Genomic DNA, 22,837 nt, shown 5'->3' on the forward strand with positions numbered 1-22,837 from the left:
ATTGCTGCACAATAGGTTAGGTTAGGGGTCCACACAAGTTGGCAACAACTATTGGGATAATGGATTATGACCTGTTAGGATCAAAACCTATTGGGTAGCAGAGTTATGGAGGCATTCCTTTAGTTTGTTGAGTAATGGATGATCGTTGGGCTCGTAAATTCAATGCTCTCAGCAGACAAAGATTCAAATAGACATATTTTAAAATAACAAGTTTGTTTTACTCATAACTTCTTGTATTTAAATACATAGGCACATTTCTTGTCAGGTTGAACTTTAAAACATTTCAGTTTGTATCTTTGACTTATAGTCTTTAACAGTCTCTTCAAAAACTATATACAGTTCTCTTTCACAAGAGTCTACTTTCAAAGAATTCAAGTATCAACAGTTTTCTAACTTCTAACACTGGCATCTGACTGAAAAACAGACTTCTGTACTCAAGCTGAAAAACAGACTTCTGTACTCAAGGCTTAACTGTCTTCTAACTTTTAACACTGACTTCTGTATTATAACTGACCCAAGCCTTAACTCACTCAAACCTTAGCAGCCATTTAGAATGCTTTTTAAACTGTCATAATGATCTGCAGTCCCTCCCACTGCTTCAAATATATAGAGCTAAGGAAACTGCAAACCAAAGAAGAATACACTTCAGGAAATAAAACGACACATTATAAACAGACAAAACATGAAATAGTAGGTATGGGAAATCCATGATTCTAAAGTACTTAAAAAACTAGAGGGCGCTGGTGCTTTGCTTCTAAAGTGTTGCAGAAGTTCTGGTGGTGAAAATTTCAGAACTCTAACAAAACTTTCAAAAATTCATTATTATTTCTTATTGGCAATTTTTATGACAGAACTAATTAGGAATTGCCATTTATAATGACATTTTGAAAGTTTTGTTAGAGTTCTGTATTTTTTATCACAAGAACTTTAACAACACTTTAGAAGCAAAGCACCAGCACCCCCTAGTTTTGTAAATACTTTATTAGAACCATGGATTGCCCATGCCTATTAAATAGAGAAGGCTTGAGAAAGTTGCTATCTCCAAGAACAACAACTGCATAGTATCTATTTCAGCATAGGAGATAAGGCAGATAAGTGGTCACCAAAACTTTAAAAGTAATTTTTAGGATATATTTTTAAAACTCTCAATAAGACAGTAGCTGTCACTGGAAGCAAGTCGTCTTTCTGTGATGTGTCACAATTAAAAATATGTCCCTATTTCAATGAACTATGGAACTATTAAAAGCAGAAACCCTGAAGAATTTACTGTAAACCAGGTATGGGCAAACTTGGCCCGCCCAGGTGTTTTGGACTTCAAAGCCCACAATTCCTAACAGCCTCAGGCCCTTTCCTTTTTTTCCCCCTCAGCCACTTAAGGGGCCTGGGGCTGTTAGGAATTGTGGGAGTTGAAGTCCAAAGCACCTGGGGGGGGGCAAATTTGCCCATGCCTGCTATACCCTATATCATGGTTTTCCCATTACATTAAGTCCAGTCGTGTCCTACTCTGGGGGTTAGTATTCACCTCCGTTTCTAAAGTGCCAGCATTGTTCATAGACACCTCCAAGGTCATGTGGCTGGCATGACTGCATGGAGCGGCATTACCTTCCAGTTGGAGCAGTACCCATTGATCTACTTACATTTGCATGTTTTCAAACTGCTAAATTGGCAGAAGCTGGAGCTAACAGTGGGAGCTCATGCCGTTCCCCGGATTCGAACCTGCAATCTTTTGGTCAGCAAGTTCAGCAGCTCAGCGCTTTAACCCACTGTGCCACCAGAGGCTCCCTATATCATACCATACCATAAAGTATGTATTAGTATATTAATATTGAAATACAGTACTTAAAAGACATATAAAGATAAACTTAATGCAATTTTTCAGCTAACTTTGATTTCAATTTTATTTTAAGGCACCAACATTTTAAATAAAATCAATTTTAAGGTAGATCCTCAAACTTTTTAAACAGAGGGCCAGGTCACAGTCCCTCGAACAGTTGGAGGGCCGGATTATAATTTGAAAAAAATAATAAAAATGAATTCCTATGCACACTGCACATATCTTATTTGTAGTGCAAAAAACGCTTAAAAATACAATAATTAAAATTAAGAACAATTTTAACAAATATAAACTTATTAGTATTTCAGTGAAAAGTGTGGGCCTGCTTTTGACTGATGAGATAGGATTGTTGTTATTGTTATGTGCTTTCAAGTTGTTTCAGACTTAGGTTAACCATGAGTGAGGGCCGGGTAAATGACCTTGGAGGGCTGTATCTGGCCCCCGGGTCTTAGTTTGAGGACCCCTGGTCTAATGTGTTTTTCCAAAAATGTAAAGTTTTATAAATAAGATGGAAATAAGGAAAAAAATATTTCCCGGCAAGAATCAATCAGGGCCAGCTAAGACCTCCCAACAAATGATCCCCCCAGGCAGCAACCAGCCAGGCTTTGAAGCTGAAAGGCTATTCAATGCTAATCAAGGTGGCCAGTTGCAACATTCACACTTGCCTCAAGCTGACTAGAATTCTTTCTCCCACCCTGGGCTTTCCATATAAATCTCAGTTGCCTAATTTCCTCACAACCTCTGAGGATGCTTGCCATAGATGTGGGCGAAACGTCAGGAGAGAATGCTCCAGAGCACAAAACGCTCACAGCAACCCAAAAAAGGTTTCCCTTCCTCAAAAAAGCACCAAATGGCATGTAATCAGAAGAATTGACTTTTTAAAGTTCCTATTGGGACAAGGGGTGAGCAAAAGTGCAAGGGAATAATGCACCCTGAAAGGGATCATGCATGAATTCAGAGTTTTCTGCTGCAGTGACTGTGCAGCACGTGTCAAGAGAAGTGGGAAGGGCTTCCGATTGGAGAGCCTGCAGAAAACCCGGAAGTGAGGGGCGGGCTCTTCCTTCCTCTCCTCTCCTTTTCCCTTATGGCGGGCACAGGGAGCGACGAGGAGGAGGAGGAGGGCGGCATGGACGCCTTCATGGACAGGTTCCGGGGCCCGGAGCGCTACGAGGGGGCTTTCTGCCCGGAGACCTGGGAGAAGGTGGGTTCAGTGCTGTGGGATCCCAAAGGAAAGCGTCGCTGCCTTCCTCCCGCCTTCTCTGCCCAAGAGCGCTGCTGCTTCTGCTGTTGCATCTTATCAAACCCCAGCGCCCGGGATTGCATTGCCACGCGCCTCTGCAGTTCAAGGGGTGCCCAAATTGCATTGATTTTACAGTGTAGTAGTCGATGCACCTGCCAACCATCTCTAATCAATTGACTGTTGGGAAACCTCTGTATCCCAAACTTTACTCCAAGTGATTTGGACTCCAGCTCCCAAGAGCCTCAGCTGCTGTGGCCAATGGCCGGGGATTATGGGAACTGAAGTCCAAAAACACACGGAATACCAGAATATGGGAAATGTTGTCTTAGGCTTCCCCCTACGTTTCTCAACCTGGGGGTTGGGCCCTAGGGGGGTTGCCAAAGACGATCAGAAAACACAGTATTTTCTGTTGGTCATGGGTATTCTGTGTAGGAAGTTTGACCCAATTCAGAATGCTCTTTGATTGGAGGTAAACTATAAATCCCAGGAACTACAACTCCCAAATGTGAAGTCTATTTCCCCCCAAACTCCACTAGAGTTCACATTTGGGCATATTGAGGATTCGTACCAAGTTTGGCCCAGATCTATTATTGCTTCAGACCAAAGTACTGTCTGGATGTAGGTGAACTACAACTCCAAAATGCAAGGTCAATGCCCACCAAACCCTTCCAGTATTTTTTGTTGGTCATGGGGGTTCTGTGTGCCAAGTTTGCTTCAATTCAATCATTCATGGAGTTCAGAATGCTTTTTCATTGTAGGTGAACTATAAATCCCAGCAACTACAATTCCCAAATGACAAAATCAATCTCCTCCTCAACCCCACCAGCATTCACATTTGGGCTCATTGGGTATTTGTGCTAAATTTGGTCCAGTGAATGAAAATACATCCTACATATCAGATAGTTACATTGCGATTCATAAAAGTAGCAACATTATGCTACATTATGAAAGTAGCAACGAAAATAATGTTATGGTTGAGGGTTACCACAACATGAGGAACTGTGTTAAGGGGTTGCGGCATTAGGAAGGTTGACAACCACTGCTCTGCGCTGCCCAGTAATGCCATTTGAAATGCCATTATATGATCACTGTGTAGGTTCATATAATGCAGTTCAGTTTAATGTTAGGAATTGTGGGAGTTGAAGTCCAATTCATGTAAGTTTTATTAAAATATATTCATTCTTTGTATTTTTAAAAAAATCTTGTAACCTGACTTTCTGGATAACCCTTCTATATATGAATGTGTACCTCTCTCTTCAAAATTACAAAATATTCCTTTCTTTCGATGACCTATTCTTTGCAGTCATTGAAACCAAATAATTTCCTCATTTTCATTTTTTCACAAAAAGTGACTTCCAAACTTTGGGAAATGCCCCTAGTGATCTTTCTCTAATCAAACCAGACAATTTGTCATTTTCTCCTAAAAATGTCAATTTCGACAACTATTCCTCCAGAGTAGTTAGTGGTGTGTTTTCACTGTGTTTTGCTAATTTAAGAGTGGAATATATGTTTGTATGTTTACATCTGTCAGTTTGAAAGAATTCTGGCAGGTATGGGTGGAAAGTTAGGTAAAAATATGCAACAGAAGTGTCAACTTTTCCTCAGTTTTGGTTGTTCCTCAGTTTTGGTTGTTCCCAGGGAAGAAGTTGGTTTGATTTGTTATAATTGCCAAGACGTAGTATGTGGATAATGCTAATTCAGAAATTGCTTACTCTGACAACTAAATGTAATGTAAAGCTTTCAGGAGGATCAGCTGCCCAATTAAATGTATGGTGGGATCAAGGAAATATATTTTTAATTATCTGTATTAAGAATGTATCCCCAAAGGTATGGTGTTTTGGAATGTACTTGCCCGGTCATTGTGATTGTATTTTTACACTGTTTTATTGTATTCTTATGTTTTATTTATTTTATTGAGATGTTTGTTCAGTGTTCTTGGGTTTGTTTGTTTTTGTTGTTGTAATGCACTACTGGGCTTGGCCTCATGTAAGCCGCCCCGAGTCCCCTTTGGGGAGGTGGTGGCGGGGTATAAATAAATATTATTATTATTATTATTATTATTATTGTTATTATTATTTCAATCTTGGTAATGGACTGTCTGCATCTGTTAACAGGAATTTGACGAGGTTCCAATGTTCATGAAGAAACTCCCCTCTGAAATAGACCCAAAGCAGAATCCTGACCTGGCTTGCCTTCAGTCTCTCATTTTTGATGAAGATCAGACCCCTGAAGGTAACTTCTGTAATACAATAAATGATATGCATTGTCAGTGTTACGGCTTGGAATTTGCAGTTTTAATGTGTTTTAAAGGCTTTCGTGGCTGGAATCACTGGATTGCTGTGAGTTTTCCGGGCTATATGGCCATGTTCCAGAAGCATTCTCTCCTGACATTTCACCCACATCTATGGAAGGCATCTTCAGAGGTTGTGAGGTCTGTTGGAAACAAGACAAGTGAGGTTTATATATCTCTGGAATGTCCAGAGTGGGAGAAAGAACTCTTGCCCATTTGAGACAAGTGTGAACGTTGCAATTGGCCACCTTGATTATCACTGAATGGCCTTGCAGCTTCAAAGCATGGCTGCTTCCTGCCTGCCTGGGGAAATCCTTTGTTGGGAGGTGATTGCTGGCCCTAATTGTTTCATGTCTGGAATTCCCCTGTTTTTTGAATGTTCATTTTTTATTTAAGTCCTAATTTTAGAGGGTTTTTTTAAATACTGGTAACCAGATTTTGTTCATTTTCATGGATTTTGTTCATTTTGCAGTTTTGTTCACTATTTTTGCTAAAACAGTAAGGATATCATTGGATTTTGGAGTAAGCCCCATGTATCCACGGGAAGTACCTGAAACTGAAGAATGCAATTAAATTCCCTGACTTCTGGTCCCAGCATACTATAGAGCAGGGGTCCTCAAACTTTTTAAACAGAGGGCCAGGTCACAGTCCCTCAAACTGTTGGAGGGCCGGATTATATTTTGAAAAAAAAAAAAGAATGAATCCCAGTGCACACTGTACATATCTTATTTGTAGTGCAAAAATCACTTAAAAACAATTCAATAATTAAAATGAAGAGCAATTTTAGCACATATAAATTTATTAGTATTTCAATGGGAAGTGTGGGCCTGCTTTTGGCTGATGAGATAGGATTGTTGTTGTTGTTGTTGTTGTTGTTGTTGTTGTGTGCTTTCAAGTCATTTCAGACTTAGGTTGACCTTGAGCAAGGGTCAGGTAAATGACCTTGGAGGGCTGTATTCAGCCCCCGGGCCTTAGTTTGAGGATCCTTGCTATAGAGGTTAGCTGAAGGACCTAGACATTTTTAAAGAGGTGCATTCTCTAGGAATTAGTGAAGTTCTCCAGGGTGACTTCCAGGAGACGTATATCATAGAATTGCTGGGATGACGTAGCAAATTCTAAATGAAACCATTTTTGCCAGAGTACAGGTAAATTATGGGGGTCTGAAAAGGTAAACTTTTCCCCAACATTAAGTCTAATCGTGTCCAATTCTGGAGGGTGGTCCTCATCTCCATTTCTAAGACCAAGAGCCGGTGCTGTCCATAGACACCTCCAAGGTCATGTGGCCAGCATGATTGCATGGAGCACTGTTACCTTCCCGCAGAAGCAGTACCTACTGATCTATTCACATTTGCATGTTTTCAAACTGCTAGGTTGGCAGAAGCTGGGGCTAACAGCAGGAGCTCACATCTCTCCCTGAATTCGAACTGCCAACCTTTCGCTCAGCAAGTTCAGCAGCTCAGTGGTTTAACCCGCTGCACCACAAGGGGGCCCTTATGGGGGCCTTACTATATGTTAAATTGACAAGATTCCTCATGGAGACTTAGCTATTATCTTTCTCTTAATTGTAAATGTAAGAAACCAAAAGTGATGAGTTTTAAAGTCTAGTTTTTCAGCAAATATCTTTTGCTCTTTAATGGCACATTGAAACAGATAGACTGGGGACCCATACAATGAGTGTCTCCCTCAATTCCTGACATCTGTTGTTGCGTTGTTTTTTTTCACCAGAGCAAGCCAAGGCGTATAAGAATGAGGGCAATGCTTACTTCAAGGAAAAGGATTATAAGAAAGCAATCCTATCTTATACAGAAGGTCTGAAAAAGAAGTGCAGCGATGTGGAACTGAATACTGTGCTTCACACAAACAGAGCTGCTGCCCAGTTTCATTTGGGTAATATTCAGTTTTCTATGTTGAACTTTAAATCCTGCATAGTGAAACAATTTTGAGACCTATAGGATTTTGCTTCCCCATGGGTTCAGGCAGTCATAAAATGAGTAGAACTGTGTGAATACATCGTTCTCTGTATAGTGGTTTTGTGGGGTCTATATCGATTTACTCACATTTGCATGTTTTCGAACTGCTAGGTTGGGAGAAGCTGGGCCTAACAGCCGGAGCTCAGTCCGCTTCCCAGATTCGAATTTCAGTCAGCAAGTTCAGCAGCTCAGCGGTTTAACCTGTGCCACAAGGGGCCTTCCATGATCCTATATGTGCATCAAAAAAACTCCATGTTAATTATATTAAATAGCTAATTAATCTGTGTATTATTTTAAAATGCACTAGAGATTATTTTGCTAAAATGTATTGCAAGGAATAAGATTTAGTTCACTGTGCTGGTAGGAATTTGAGCAAGTAACATTCTCTTGTGAGCTGTGTTGCTGATGCTTTTCAGGAGGAGAAAAAGCTTTATATGCAGAGTTTTGGTGGCATTATAACTTCAGTCTGGAACGAAGGACAAATCATCATAGGTTGTATTGAATTTCTTCAGCAAAAGCTTTAACCATCCCATTTCTCAGCGAAAACATTGATAGTTTTGGAAGTCCCATATTCAGTCTGACATCCCATTTATGACATATCTTCTTTATAGACAAAAATGGCAGGACCACAGAACTGTGCAGGTGGAGCTCAGCCCAGATAGTGTCAGATCTTAGCCAGTATCTTCTCTCTTCACTTTCCATATACACTTACAGTAGAGTCCCGCTTATCCAACATAAATGGGCCATCAGAACATTAGATAAGCAAAAACGTTGGATAATAAGGAGGGATTAAACGTCAAATTACATTATGATTTTATAAATTAAGCATCAAAACATCATGTTTTACAACAAATAGACAGAAAAAGCAGTTCAATACATGGTGACGTTATGTAATAATTACTGTATTTACTAATTTAGCACCAAAACATTGCAATGTATTGAAACTGCTGTGGATCCAGGCAGGAGGCAGACTGCATTGGATAATACAGAATGTTGGATGAGCAAGACTCTACTGTACTTGAATCTATCTGCTGTTTTGTAGCAATGTAGCTCTGTTTTTTCTTTAAGAACAAGCCTTTCCTCATAGGCAAAACATCTGGATCCAATATAATGTACCAAAATTTACAGTGTCGTATTTTGTTTAGGCAACTACCGCTCTGCTCTCAATGATGCGATCACAGCAAGAAAACTGATGCCCAACCATCTCAAAGCAATAACAAGAGGTAAGACTACCATTAGTCTCACATTGAACAACAGCATTACCAGAGTGGCTTCTGCATTCCAATAATGATAATGGAATGAATTGACAGCATTAGCGTCCAGAAACAGTAAGAGTATGAAATATGTTATACCCTTTAAAAAAAAAAGTTTGCAGAACAAGTTGTTGGCAAGGCAGATTTTCAAAGTGTCATGAAGTAGTAATTTAATACCATTTTAAAGGGTTGTGCTACCTCAACTTAAAAAAGAATGAAGGTAGAGCAGAGGCAATTATAGCTTGAAATGAAGCTGTTGTAGGTTAGCAGTAAATGCAAACTAGATCAGAGTTTTCCAAACAATCCATGTTGGTGACATGCTTTGCAGACATGCATAATTTTGTAGCACAGTAAATCACCATATATATATTGTGATACTGTTATGTTAATTTAACCTGCGTATGATTGTTGAGTATATTATGTCCTGTCTTTTTCCTTTGGCTTATGTATGTGTGATGATGATGATGATGATAATAATAATAATAATAATAATAATAATAATAATCTTTATTTTTGCCCCACCACCATCTCCCCAAATGGGACTTGGGGCAGCTTACATGAGGCCATGCCCATCAATACAGAAAACACAATATAACAAAAAAAAAACACAATAAAATAACATAAAATACAAAAAAAATGTAAATAAGCAGCACAACAATATAAAATCAAAACATTAAACCACTAAAAATGATCACAGTGGGCAGGGCCAGTTCAAAGATTAAAATTTTAAAACACTGGGAGATAGGGCAGTGTAAAATATCAGGAAGGGGATCCGGGGGATAAGATGGCAGTTCATTGCACAAACCAGAGAATAAAGTGCTTCTGAGAATCTTTTATGCAGAGTTTATTATTTAATTTTGTTGTAAGCCGCCCCAAGTCCTTTTGGAGAGGGGGCTGGATATAAATAAAGTTTATTTATTTATTTGCATTATTCAGTTTTACTGGTAAACCAAGATTAAATTAATCCCTCATAGGTGATACGGACACATGCATACATTCTAATAACAAAATGTATAGGGACACTATACATTTTGTAAAAACCTTTCATTTATATATATTTAAAATATATGATTTATTGCTTATTTCACATAGACTCAGAGATTTCTTGTTAGGTTTGTGCGACACACCTGCACACTGCAACTGACGCACTAACCTGTCACAACATGCCATTTGGAAAGCTCAGCACTTCATTAAAGTATATTTTGATCTGGTCATTTGATTTCTTGGCATCACATTGAGATCCCCCCCCCCCCCAAAATTGACCAGTATCAGGTATATTTTCCTAGCTTTGTCCATTTGTACAGTTATTAAACCTTGTTAAATGTTCTTATCTTTGTCGTGGGCATATTCATAAACAACACTGAACATTTCTACAGGAGCACTGTGCCATTTGGAACTCAAGCATTTCTCTGACTCCATGGTGTGGTGTGAGGAGGGGCTGAAAATCGACCCAAAGGAAAAAAAGCTCCTGGAAACTAGAGCCAAAGCTGACAGACTAAAGGTTAGATGGAGTGTGAAAATGAAAACATGTCCCTAATTAAAGTATAATGGGATGGACAGATAAATAGCCTAATAATAATAACAGCAACAATCTTTTATTTATATCCCTCCATCTTCCATAGGGACTCAGGGCAGCTTACAAGCATGCAATAGTACCATACAAAATATAAAATACAAAGCCTTCTTTTCAAAATTGTGACATCATTTTATCTGTCCGTTCAGCGTACTGAAGAGCGGGATTTCAGAAAAGCAAAACTGCAGGAGAAAAAGGAACAGTCTCAGAAGGAAGCCTTACTCAAAGCAATCAAGGTTAGCCTTTCCTTTATAGTAAAAATTGTTCTGCAAAGTGCTAAGTACATGAAGAGACATTTTAGATCCTTGCCTCAATTAGATTTTTTTTTGTCCAATGTAGGATCGTAATATCAAATTGTCTGTGGCATCCTCTGAAGATGAAACTGAGACATCCGCAGGCCTTGCTGAGATGTCTTTAGATGGACTTAGTTCAGAAAACACAATTGGTGCCAAAGTCCACCTAGAAGAGGATGGCAGTCTTACTTGGCCAGTGTTGTTCCTGTATCCAGAGCATGGGCAAAGTGACTTCATCTCTGCTTTTCGTGAAGAATCCAGGTTAATATTTTAAAAGCTTAGTATGCAGACAAAATAAGATCCCTTGAAAGGAGGGAGTCTGTGGGTCCCACTCACATAATTAATTAGTTACGTTTTCAGTATTTTAGTAGGACTTTTGAGAAGTTACTTTGCATGTGTCTAGCAAGCAGGATCATGTCTATTGCCCTATCATGCATTGCACTTTCCCAGAGTGCTCCTCTAGGAACTATTCTAAGATTTTTGTCATTCTAAGGGACAGTGCAGTACAGTACAACCATATTGGTACCCATAGAATCACTTACCCACTTCCAGAAAAGAAAATATTCTCTCTAAGCATTTTTAGGTCCTCCAGCCTGGTTCTGTGGCATGCACCCATCTGAATCTGACCATAGAGTCAGGCAGGAGAACCTTGAAATGCTGGAGTTGTGTTCTAGTTCTTCCAGTGCAATTCTATAATATGCTTCCACTGGAAGTGGTTCATTTCAATAGGATTCTCCAGTATCCACATTTTTTTTAATTTCCATGGTAAATCCAGGAATGTATCCCCTGTGGATGTGGGTCATATTGTATTATCATTTTTGGTGAGGTTCTATTGGAAAGTTTGCCAGTTCTAAAGCCTTCCCTGATGGGAGCAACGAACATTTTTAAAGGAAGGGATGGATTTTTTTTGTAAGAGTTTCACCCTGTCTCTTTGAACTTTCTTTTCCCTAGGAAAAGAACTAATAAGAACAGTATCCGCTCCAAGTCTGGAGTAGTTTCCCCAAATTCCGGAGGAAATCAGGAATGGTTGAAGTCCTGTGGATCTATAGTCTCCCAAATATTTTTTCTCCTTTCTAAGTAACACTAATATATCATTCCGCCAACTTAGCAAAGCTGTTTCCAAGGAGATCCTCTATAGGCAAAAAGGAGGAATTTTGTTAAATCATGGTGTATAAAAGGTGCTCCATGCAGTCATGCCGGCCACATGACCTTGGAGGTGTCTATGAACAACGCCGGCTCTTCAGCTTAGAAATTGAGATGAGCACCACACCCCAGAGTCAGACATGACTGGACTTAATGTCAGGGGACAACCTTTACTTTTTTTATGGTGTATAGAAGTACAGGTCCTCCAGAAATTGGACTACAAATCTCAACAAGGGTAGCAAACAACCCATGGCAGTTTTTCCAGCAGTGCTATAAACCAAATTGACTCTTGGAATAGGAATGCACTTCTGTCTAACATTAAAAGGGAGGTCATTTATGCTTTCCCCCTGAATGTGTCAAATTATTCCAAAACTTTAAGAGCTAATATGAATGCCTTTTATGAATACTATGTCTTGCATTACAAAAATTTATTTATTTCATGTCAGAAGCATTGCATAAGTAAGTATCAAACTGATAAAAATAGAAGGAGCACAAGCGGCTAAATAATTTTTGACCAAAACTAGGCAACCAGATTGTCTGTAGCTTTAAACAATTCATCCTCTGTACATGAACAAGCATACAGATGTGGAGTTGTTTCTTCTGCTCCACAGTCGCACCAGGTGGAAGATTCTTCGAGGTAGTGCCATTTTGCCAGGTTGTCTTTTGATCTATCCACACCACTTTTGAGTGTGTTCAGGGACTTCCAAGTTGCCCATTTTTGGTTTGCTCCTGGAGGCAGGACCCTCGTGGGGGGCCATCCAATTGGGATGTCCTGGTTTAGCTGCCCAGAGGGATACTCCTGCTGTTGATGGGGGAACACCAAGAGGAGTGGTGGTTCTCATGAAGCTTTTCCTTGATTTGTGTCTACTGGGAGGAGGCTGGTAGCCATGCAGTGGATGCTTTCACAGTGTTCAACTTTCTCTCAAAGATGTTGACCTATCTGGAATTCAAGTATAGTGATTGCTGACACTCAGCTATTTTGCAGTATTAGTGTTAAGTTAAATAACTTGAAGCATCTTGCATTTCAGCTTTATTGACCATTTAATGGTTATGTTTGAAGAGCTACCTCCCTGGGATTCAGAAAGAAAGTATACTCCCAATGAACTAGAGGTAAGAAACTATATCTAGTAGTTTTGTTCTTATTTTAGAGTATATAATAAATTGTGTAAAGAGAGGTCACATACATTTCAGATTTTACCACATTATTATCACAAAGATTAAAGTTAATTTGCATGTATACATATTTGTAACAAGAGTGTGTGTCTGCGTGCTGTCGTTTTTGACTGGCTCCTCCTCTCACATCTACCAAAAAGTCTTTGGAGTAGGGATGCGTTTGAAATTGTATGGCCTGGAGTAGTGATGGCATTATGTTTGTGTAACTCCTGTTATTGGGAAAATAGTGTTCTTCATAGCAGAGATATTTCGATGGTGTAAACCTACCACATCTCAAGTTTTTCTCTCTGAAGCAAGATAATGAAAGGATCTTGAATCCAAGATCTCCTTAATTACCACTGTTCTGACCATTTCATTCAAGGCCCTCAGATCTAACCAATAATAATAATAATAATAATAATAATAATAATAATAATAATAATAGAAAACTGGCAAAAGAAGGCTCTCCGTGGACAGTTCACAGAAAAAAAAAACTGAGGGCAAAATTGACAAGGAAAAATCATGGACCTGGCTCACAAATGGAACTTTGAAAAAGGAGACTGAGGGCCTGATTCTTGCAACCCAAAAACAAGCCCAAAAACAAGCAATTAGAACAAATGCCATCAAAGCCAGAACTGAAAAGTCGATGACAGATTCCAGTGTAGGCTCTGCAAGGAAACAGACGATACGATGGATCACATACTCAGATGCTGCAAGAAGATCGTGCAGACTGACTACAAGCAGAGGCATAATATCGTTGCTCAGATGATCCAGTGAAACTTGTGCCACAAATACCATCTGCCTGTGACAAAGAACTGGTGAGAGCACAAGAAAATGAACACGTCAAACTACTCTGAGACTTCAGAATTCAGACTGACAGAGTTTTGGAGCACAGTACTCCTGACCTCACAATTGTGTTAAAAAACAAAGTATGGACCATTGATGTTGCAATCCTAGGCAACAGCAGAATTGATGAGAAGCAACTGGAAAAGCTGACACGATATGAGAATTTAAAGATTGAACTGCAAAGACTTTGGCACAAGCCAGTAAAGGTGGTCCCAGTGGTGATCAGCACACTGGGTGCAGTGCCTAAAGACCTTGGCCAGCACTTAAAAACAATAGGTGCTAACAAAATTACTATCTGTCAGCTGCAAAAGGACACCCTATTCGGATCTGCATGCATTATTCGCCAATACATCACATAGTGCTAGGCACTTAGGAAGTGTCTAATTTGTTATCCAATAGAATGGCCAGCATAACAATCTTGTTTGCTGTGTACTAATCTTGTTGTGTATCAAATAATAATAATAATATTTTTTTTTATTCTTGCCCGCCTCTCCTCACTGCTTGAGGCAGGTTACCACATTACATGTGCACCTTTTCCCCATTGTGTGTATAATTAATTGTTAATCTTCATAAATATCTGTTTAAGATAATGTTACTTTTTCTTGTATGTTTCTCACATTAAATTACACAGCTTTATTTTGAAGATGAAGAAAGAAGAGAGATATACCAAATTGACACAAAAACAACATTGTTACAAGCACTGCAACATCAAAGGTGAGATGCTAAACAAGGGTTTTCGAGTTGTTTGCTTTTTCTTATGTAATCATCTTAAATTGGAAACTACGTAATGCTGAAGCTTTATGTTGCAAAAATAAATCATAATTTATTTGTGCAACATTACGTGAACATGGTTATTGTCATTAAGATCCAGAGAGATCTCTGCGCTCATAAAGGTATTGGAGGGATACAGTTGTCATCTTAAGCATTCATCTTCTGAATGTAAGTACACAAAACAAAACTGCACAGTTGTTATTGGCTCAGAGTAGAGGTGGTATGCCAGTGCCATTGTAGTTCATCCATTTCACTGCAATCCTTTCATGGTGAGACTAGCCAAGGCATTTGAAAACATGGCAGTGCAATGGACATTGTATTGGTTGTATTCATAGTCTGTCTAGGCTTTCATAGTAGACACTTAAATACTGCACTTATTTCTACCTGAATTTCTATAAAGCGTTCAGAATTGGAGCCTCTCAAGGAGGACATCTCTCACTGTTGTACAAGCTGATTAAATTATTTCACCAGTTGGAGTATTTTCTATATATTATAGCACATCTCATTTTTGCATTGTAGAGCAGCTGAAAATCTATTCCATGATAATACAGCCTTCCAATAGAAGCGCCGGGGGGGGGGGGGGGGGGTTTAACAGGGCAGCACACATGATACATAAACAAAGAATGTGCAAGCAAATGTTCTGGAATACTAAAAAAAAATGTGGGGGAACTAAAACTATCATGTGATTCTTTAAAATAATGTCTTTGCAGATACTTTGTGAAAGCTGGGACTCCAACTTTTTTTATTTTGGTAAAACATGCTCCTTTCTCGGAGAACTACTTCCTTGGGAAAAAGGTTCATCGACTTAACTGAATGAGGACAAATGCTTCAAAAGAAAAAGGACAACATCTAAGGAAACCATCTTCTTCAGACACTGAAACTGGAAAGACTAGAAAATCTTCTACAGATGCCTTTTGTACTGCAGTTTGAGGCAGCAACCCTCCTGAAACTCTGGCCTATGCAAAAGTATTCTACAGAGGAATAAAAGGCTTAGAATATCTGCCAAAAACTGCAGTGGAATTTAATTTAAATTTAAGTTAAATTTAATCTTGTATTGTGAATATACCTCCTTATTCAGATTTTTTTACAAGCAAAGGAATGGAGTAAAACTGGTCATAGATAGCTCACCTTGGTCTTTGAATCGCCCAACAGAAGCTGATTGGTCTGAAAAGGAAGCTCATATACCCCAGCTAATATAAATCATCTTAATTAGCCCAGAGCTTCTACTTATAGATCCAAATGCAGGGGTGAGCTTTCACTTTCTGTGACATATGGCGTATGGGGAAGATGTGTCGTGTCGTACTACTGTGTGCTGCAACTGGAGAGAAAACAGTTTGGGTTTATGGAGGTTTGGAATGTGTGGGACCCGTCAGAGGCTGGTTTTCCTGCTGTTACTGTCCAGCAGATTCCTGCAGACCGACAGATTGTGTGCTTGTTCACAGCAGCAGAGATTAAAGCACAGCTGTGGTTTATTCACCACCTCATGTTCTTTAACAAAGAGAGTGGAGAGCTCATTGTTGAGAACCTTCCTGTTTTACTGGCTTTTTGCTGTGTTAGGATCAAACTAACCTATTCTGAGGGAAGCTAACTATTAGTTCAAAAAATGGGAGTGTAGCACATGTAGAGGTTTTAAATTAAAACGCAATTTTAAGAAGAAATGCATTTCTCATACCCACCCAACTGCTTAGTGTTGTGACTACAGTATTTCTACCTCCCTGGAATTAGAAATGAAGCATGTTGCAGGATGTTCTAGAGCAATTCTTAAACTTTTTCTATCTGCAAGCTTATTCTGCCTGAGAAATAGAAGGCATGATCATCAAGTTTGCAGATGACACCAAATTGGGAGGGATAGCCAATACTCCAGAGGACAGGAGCAGGATTCAAAACGATCTTGACAGATTAGAGAGATGGGCCAAAACTAACAAAATGACAACAGTGACAAATGCAAGATTCTCCACTTAGGCAGAAAAAACAAAATGCAAAGATACAGAATGGGGGACAATGCCTGGCTCGAGAGCAGTACGTGTGAAAAAGATCTTGAAGACCTCGTGGACAACAAGTTAAACATGAGCCAACAATGTCATGTAGCAGCAAAAAAAGCCAGTGGGATTTTGGCCTGCATCAATAGGAGCATAGTGTCTAGATCCAGGGAAGTCATGCTTCCCTTCTATTCTGCTTTGGTAAGACCACACCTGGAATATTGTGTCCAATTCTGGGCACCACAATTGAAGAGAGATATTGACAAACTGGAATGTGTCCAGAGGAGGGTGACTAAAATGATCAAGTGTCTGGAGAACAAGCCCTATGAAGAGCGGCTTAAAGAGCTGGGCATATATAAATATGCGAGAGGAAGTCGGAGGAAGGAGCAAGCTTGTTTTCTGCTTCTCAGGAGACTAGGACATGGAAAAATGGCTTCAAACTACAAGAAAGGAGATTCCATCTGAACATGAGGAAGAACTTCCTGACTGTGAGAGCTGTTCAGCAGTGGAACTCTCTGCCCCGGAGTGTGGTGGAGGGTTTAGGTAACAGCTTTGATGAAGATGTGTTGTACTAAACTTGTGCCTTGGTGGTCCAATTTTACCAGATCATTTCAATGTGAGGCTCATCCCTCTTCCTGAGCCTAGTCTACATTACTGCATTTCTGAAAATGCTTTGAAAGACTCTTAGAATATGTGTTGACCTGCCTCGAAATGGGTTTTGTCCATTTTCAAAAACAACTAGTTCAACACAATTTGACCGTTAGTTTGCACTATGGTTACAACCTCATGTGAGGCTCAGTTTTTCGTTTGTGGCTTGAGAACTTCCAATATGACTTACAAGCCTCATGTGATAACATCCCTAGTCTCTGCAGCAGCAGAAAACAAGCTTGCTCCATCTTCTATATAATATCCCTTCAGATATTTAAAGATGGCTATCATATCACTGCTCAGTCTTCCTTTCCCTGAGAGAAACGTGCCTAGCTCACTAAGTTGCTCCTCATAGGGCTTGGTTTCCACATTTTCCATCACCTTGGTTGTCCTCCTCTGGATATATTCCAGCTTGTGAATGTCCTTCATGAGCTGCGGTGTCCAGAAATGGGCACAATATTCCAGGTGATGTTGGAAGTGGCATTATTACTTCCCTTGCGGTGGACACTGTACTCCTGGAATTATGAGGAATATCTAGAAAGTTAAGTTACAAAATTCGTTTAAAATACAAATAATCAATATATTTTAATAAAACTTACATGGATTATAGAATAGATATTACATTATTTTTCCACATAATCACCATTCAGTTCAATACACTTTGTCATCCGTGCTGAGTTTTTTCATGCCTGTGTCATAGAAGTTTCCCTCCACCTTTTTCAGCCAGTTCGTCACTTTGATTTCTACCTCATCATCATTGGAAAAGTGTTTTCCACCAAGGTGTTTCTTCAATTTAGTGAGCAGATGATAGTCACTGGGTGCGAGATTGGGACTGCGAGAGGGCTGGCTTAAAACATCCAAACCAAATGAAATCAACAACTCTTGTGTTGCAAGAGCGGTGTGCAGACACGCATTGTCATGAAAGAGACGGACTCCCACCGTCAGCATCCATGATGTTTGTTTTGGATGGCTCGGCAATTTTTTTTTGTGCTCTGACAATATTTTGTAGCATTGATTGTTTCACCTATTTCCAAAAAATCAATGAGCAGTACCCCCTTTCTGTCTCAGAACACTGACATCACAATTTTTCTCGCAATGAATCGCAGCAGCCTTCATGCCTTTAGCATTTAGGTAGCGTATTACAGCGCGAACTTTGCACTTGACAGGAAACGGAATGAGGACGCTTATCTCTAACCTTCACCACAATGTCAGTCAATGAGCTACTGACGACTGGCACTGCTCATTTGCTTCCACTGGCTTCCCGCTACACAGCAGTGATATCAACTTCCCCGTGAATATTCTCTGCAAGAGCTATATGCCTTGTAACCTTACTTTCTGGATAACCCTTCTATATTGTGTTTTTAGCTACTGCCTCCCAATGATAATTCATGTTTAGCTTGCATTCTACTAAGATCCATACATCTTTTTCACACATACTGCTTTCAAACCAGCAGTCACCTGACCTGTAGCCCCTAGTGGCACAATGGGTTAAACTCTTGTTGGAGGTTCAAATCTGGGAAGAGCATGGATGAGCTCCCTCTGTCAGCTTCAGCTCCCCATGCAGGGACATGAGAGAAGCATCCCACAAGGATGGTAAAACATCAAAAACATCTGGGCGTCCCCTGGGCATTTTCCTTGCAGACAGCCAATTCACTCACACCAGAAGCGACTTGCAGTTTCTCAAGTTGCTCCTGACATGAAATAAATTGTCCTGTATTAGTACATTTCCTTTTTCCTACCTTATATTCATCCCTCTTGAAATTAATTTTGTTAGTTTTGAATCAGAGAACTGGAGAACAAACTTTTCAAAAGTGCTGCAAAACAGAACCACCCGGAGTTTATTACAACATATCAACCAGAAGGTGGCAGCAGAAGGGAACTTTTGAGAAGAGTGATTCTTTGTGCAACTTCAAGGAGTCTGGAATTCATAAAAAAAACAAAAACCCCAACCTGCTCAGAAGAGACTGCTCTCGCCCATTCATTCTTGCACAGGCTCTATTTTCATTCAGCTTGTGTGAGATGATGTGTTTCCATTCTGCACACAGGTGCTCTTATGGATTAAATTAAGAGAGGGTTTAGGTAACAGCTTTGATGAAGATGTGTTGTACTAAACTTGTGCCTCACTCCCACTGGGAGTGTGTTTGTGTATATTCATTGATTTATAGATGGTGCAATCATTATGACATCCAATATTGGAAAGAAAAGAAAATATCAGGTCATGCAAATACAAGGTCTAATTACTGGATTTGTAATGGAGAATAACATTAAATCCTTACTCAGTGCTAATTGAATATTAAGGCACTAGTTCTTTGCCCACGCTAAATGATCACCCCCCAAGGAAACTGGTACGATTGCAATATAACCGTTATCTTTTTGTACCAATACTTGTTGATCCATGAAAGTGAAAATTAGCCTTCTAATACCAACAAATTTAGTATTTTACATTAAGGTTGTTAGGCCAAGTGGTTCTTTAGTCTGGCCTTGGTTTTTACCCTAAGATGAGCTATAGATGTGATAGACAACTAATGATCAGTCATTGCTGGTGGCTTATATATCAGTGGGGCAATGAGTCTGTTCTAGGATTTGGTCTGAACTTTAAGGGTGCCATCCAAGGCAACTGAATCTATTTTGATGATGAGGTTCAGCACTTTGGCTACTTTCTCTAAATAATAATAACACTGTTTGTATTCCACCCTATCTCCCTGAGAGGATTCAGGGCGGATTCCAGCATATATACAAACACAGGCAAATATTCAATGCCTTGAAACAATGAAACACAAATACACAGACAAAGGCAAAGGTTTCTTCTTTTATCTCCAGCTCTGGAGGTAGTGCCCAGTTCTGGCTCTGGGTGAGGTGCTCATCTCCATTTCCAAACTGAGAAGCCTGCATTGTCCGTAGACACCTCCCAGGTCATGTGGCTGGCACGACTGCATGGAGCGCTGTTTACCTTCCTACTGAGGCGGTACCTATTGATCTACTCACATTGGTATATTTTCAAACTGCTAGGTTGGCAGGAGCTGTGTCAGGATGGTGTCCCTACCAGCTTAGAACGAGCTGCTCCGTCCACCCCGTGACATGGAGGTTGAGAGGGGGAGGAGGGAAGATAGAGAGAAGCACATCTGAGATAAGGGCCATCTGGACTGGGGAGAATAGAAACTGTAGGTTAGCCTTGGGAATGGAATGTAGGCTGTAGAGGGCTACATTTTGATTATGAGGTTAAGCACTTTGGCTACTTTCTCTAAATAATAATAACACTATTAGGGTGATATACAGTACTGTCTTCCTATCATTTATGGTAAGGCGGAAATAAACCTGTATCCAAGATTTGCCTTTGGGAGCGCGCTTTTATTGCAATAGCTTCCAAATGCTGACAACTGGGGTTAACAGCGGGAGCTCACTCTATCCCATGGATTTGAACTGCCAACCTTCAGGTCAGCAAGTTCAGCAGCTCAACAGTTTAACCCATTGCGCCACTGCAGCCCTACTAAAGTCTAGACTAAATACAGAACTGGACTGCTACCTTACGAACATGGACAACTACCACATGCCACTGCATGTGACCATCTAGATGTTCTTGGACTACAACTTCCATCAGCTCTCACTATTGGTTATGCTGGTTAGGATCAATGGGAGAACACTTTTCATCTCTCCATTATAGAGGGTTGACCAGTCTGGCCACCCAATTGGATAGGTGAATGACTACTTAGACGCTTAGTGATGGGCACTGAACACCTTGCATACCCAGAGCGGACTGTTTCATCATATGAATTAGGTGTGATAAACTTCATCAGTGTGCCTAGAATTAAAAACAAAACAAAAATCTAGAACCTAGAGTGTTCTTTCAGAAATTCTATTTTTATTACCATATTTTCTGTCATCTAATATCCTTGTTGTTGTTCTTCCTCCCAAAGTATGCTAATGTTCTTCTTAATTATTGGGGGTGGGTTCTGATACACAAGTACCATTCAGCTACTGTGGCTCATCAGGGGAATGTGTTGGTTCACATGTGGATGCCTTTGTCTGTGGGATGCACCACGGTATTAGATATGTGTGTCCAATCCTTTTGCCTCCTTTAGTTTGCTTTTGTTTTCAGCCATATTTGTATTGTCACATTCTGCTTCTATTTCTTCTGAGACTTAGCAAATACATGGGAGTTTTAAATTTTAGTTTATTTCTTTCTGGAATCAATAAATAATAGTTTATTTCTTTTTGGATACCAGAAACAAAAAGAATGGCCCCTATCACTCAGAAATCTGTTGGCCGAGCAACACAAACGGTGCCTCTAGAAGGCCCTATTGATCTGAGTTGTTTACAGGTCAGCTGGAGGCAATGAATCTGGTGTTCCATTGCTTCTGGTTCACATGCAAATAAATGGATCAACAGAGCTACTTAAGGCTTGCAGAAAAGAAGCACATACTGTAAGCGTTTTGCTATGAATCACTTCCTTTGTGGCCATCTTCTATGACTGCAATCGGGATCGGCTTGAACCTGGTTGCCATGGTTTTTACTAGGAAAGGATGAGAGCACCCCGAGGATTTGGCCCGGCATATATATCGTAAGCCCAGCCCTGTCTTGGGATATGCAAAGCAAGCACAGTACTTAAGGGCTTTAGGGGGATTTGCCGAGGTATGTCTCAGGTCTCTGGTATGTACAGTGGGATGAGTTGAATTGTTATGAGAGCCTGAACTCTGGCGTGTATGTGGCTAATGCTGTAATTTTAACAGAAGCTTTTCAGATGAACATCTTTTCTTTAATCTAAGAGGGTCAGGAAAGCTTAGAAGTGATAATGTCAGCATTATTTCAAACTTGTTAATTTTTTAAAAAAATGACAGGAGTCTTTCTTTTGTGGGTTTTGATGTGAGTCTGTCTGCATTTCTGAAAACTCATCCCTCAGAAAAAGCTCCCTTCACTCATGTGGCATCAATATAACATATTGCAGATGTGAAGGGGGTGTGTGCATATGCTTTCTTCTTTAAAGATGTCAGTGAGATGGACTTTAGCCTCAAAACGTTATCATGCCTATCGGACAGTAAAGGGGAGGAAGGGTAGATTTCAGAGAAACATAAACCAGGAAAAGTCTGATCCAAGGTATTCTCCAGTGAGGAGGTTTAGGACAGAGATGCATGAAAGAAAACTAGTTTTGGCTATTTGGGATTGTTTGCTTGCCATATCAGCATGATGGTATGACCAGATAAGGAGCTAAATCCTTCAGGAAACAAGAGAGATCATAACAAAATATACAGATTATCAGAAGGCAACAAAACTGCAGAGTTTGTTAGAAGAACAAGAAGATTTTTGGAAGGAGTACTAACTTGTGTAAGAACAAAACCTGTAAAAAAAACCCCAACAAATATTTTGGGAAGAAAACTCTGTCAAGGAAGCATGGTGTAATAAGAGTCTTGCAACACTCAAACTACTGAAATTGAACAAAATAACTGCTTCTGACCCGATAGCGAAGTATCTGAAGGACATCCCATTGAAGCTGTGCTGGAGACTCCCGAAGAAAGCAAGATAGTTCCTAAATCAAGATTGCTGGCGTATTTGAGCTCTAGTTTCAACCACCAAATTTTCTGGCAGGGGCTTCAGACGTCATGAGATCATAAACACCATTTATGCTCTCATCCTATTTTTGGAAAGAAGCTGTAGTTTTGTAGCTGAAGCTGATGCACAGAAGCACTGTAAGGGCTTCCAGCATGAAGTGCCCTTCCATGGGAAGAAAAGGAGTCCTTGCAGTTGTGCTCTGTGCTCTGGCAGTGATTTCTGCTTGCATTGCTCTTGCCGTGTTGCTGACGGTCAACAAGAAGTCTGCACAACAAGGTATTAAGTCCAAGCTTGTTGAAAT

At 39.9% G+C, this 22,837-nt stretch overlaps 2 protein-coding genes across 4 annotated transcripts in view; both read left to right on the top strand.

Annotated features, from left to right (window-relative positions):
• The first annotated feature begins 2,879 nt into the window (after nucleotides 1-2,879).
• Nucleotides 2,880-15,374, top strand: TTC4 (tetratricopeptide repeat domain 4). The gene is made up of 10 exons (XM_060773559.2): nucleotides 2,880-3,035; nucleotides 5,189-5,306; nucleotides 7,090-7,251; nucleotides 8,480-8,557; nucleotides 9,964-10,088; nucleotides 10,310-10,396; nucleotides 10,500-10,714; nucleotides 12,625-12,706; nucleotides 14,226-14,308; nucleotides 15,076-15,374. The coding sequence occupies exons 1-10, from the start codon at nucleotides 2,919-2,921 to the stop codon at nucleotides 15,176-15,178; spliced, it is 1,170 nt and encodes a 389-aa protein (XP_060629542.2). The 5' UTR covers nucleotides 2,880-2,918; the 3' UTR covers nucleotides 15,179-15,374.
• An 88-nt stretch (nucleotides 15,375-15,462) lies between these two features.
• FAM151A (family with sequence similarity 151 member A) overlaps nucleotides 15,463-22,837 on the top strand; it is a 31,450-nt gene continuing 24,075 nt past the window's right edge. For all 3 annotated transcript variants that reach the window (XR_010909866.1, XM_067467875.1, XM_060773560.2), the window contains exon 1: nucleotides 15,463-22,812. Coding sequence is in view for 2 of the 3 variants with exons in the window: in XM_067467875.1 (XP_067323976.1) it covers nucleotides 22,659-22,812 (154 nt within the window). In the remaining variant the exon portion in view is untranslated. The remainder of the gene's footprint in view (nucleotides 22,813-22,837) is intronic.

This window comes from Anolis sagrei, chromosome 4, assembly GCF_037176765.1.
Source record: "Anolis sagrei isolate rAnoSag1 chromosome 4, rAnoSag1.mat, whole genome shotgun sequence".
Classification (NCBI taxonomy): Eukaryota; Metazoa; Chordata; class Lepidosauria; order Squamata; family Dactyloidae; genus Anolis; species Anolis sagrei.

Excerpts from the sequence above, each read along its gene's own strand:
- TTC4 (XM_060773559.2), top strand. The coding sequence starts at position 2,919 with ATGGCGGGCACAGGGAGCGACGAGGAGGAGGAGGAGGGCGGCATGGAC. Across the intron at positions 8,558-9,963 it reads TCTCAAAGCAATAACAAGAG|GAGCACTGTGCCATTTGGAA; the intron begins GTAAGACTACCA and ends ACATTTCTACAG. Across the intron at positions 12,707-14,225 it reads ATACTCCCAATGAACTAGAG|CTTTATTTTGAAGATGAAGA; the intron begins GTAAGAAACTAT and ends TAAATTACACAG.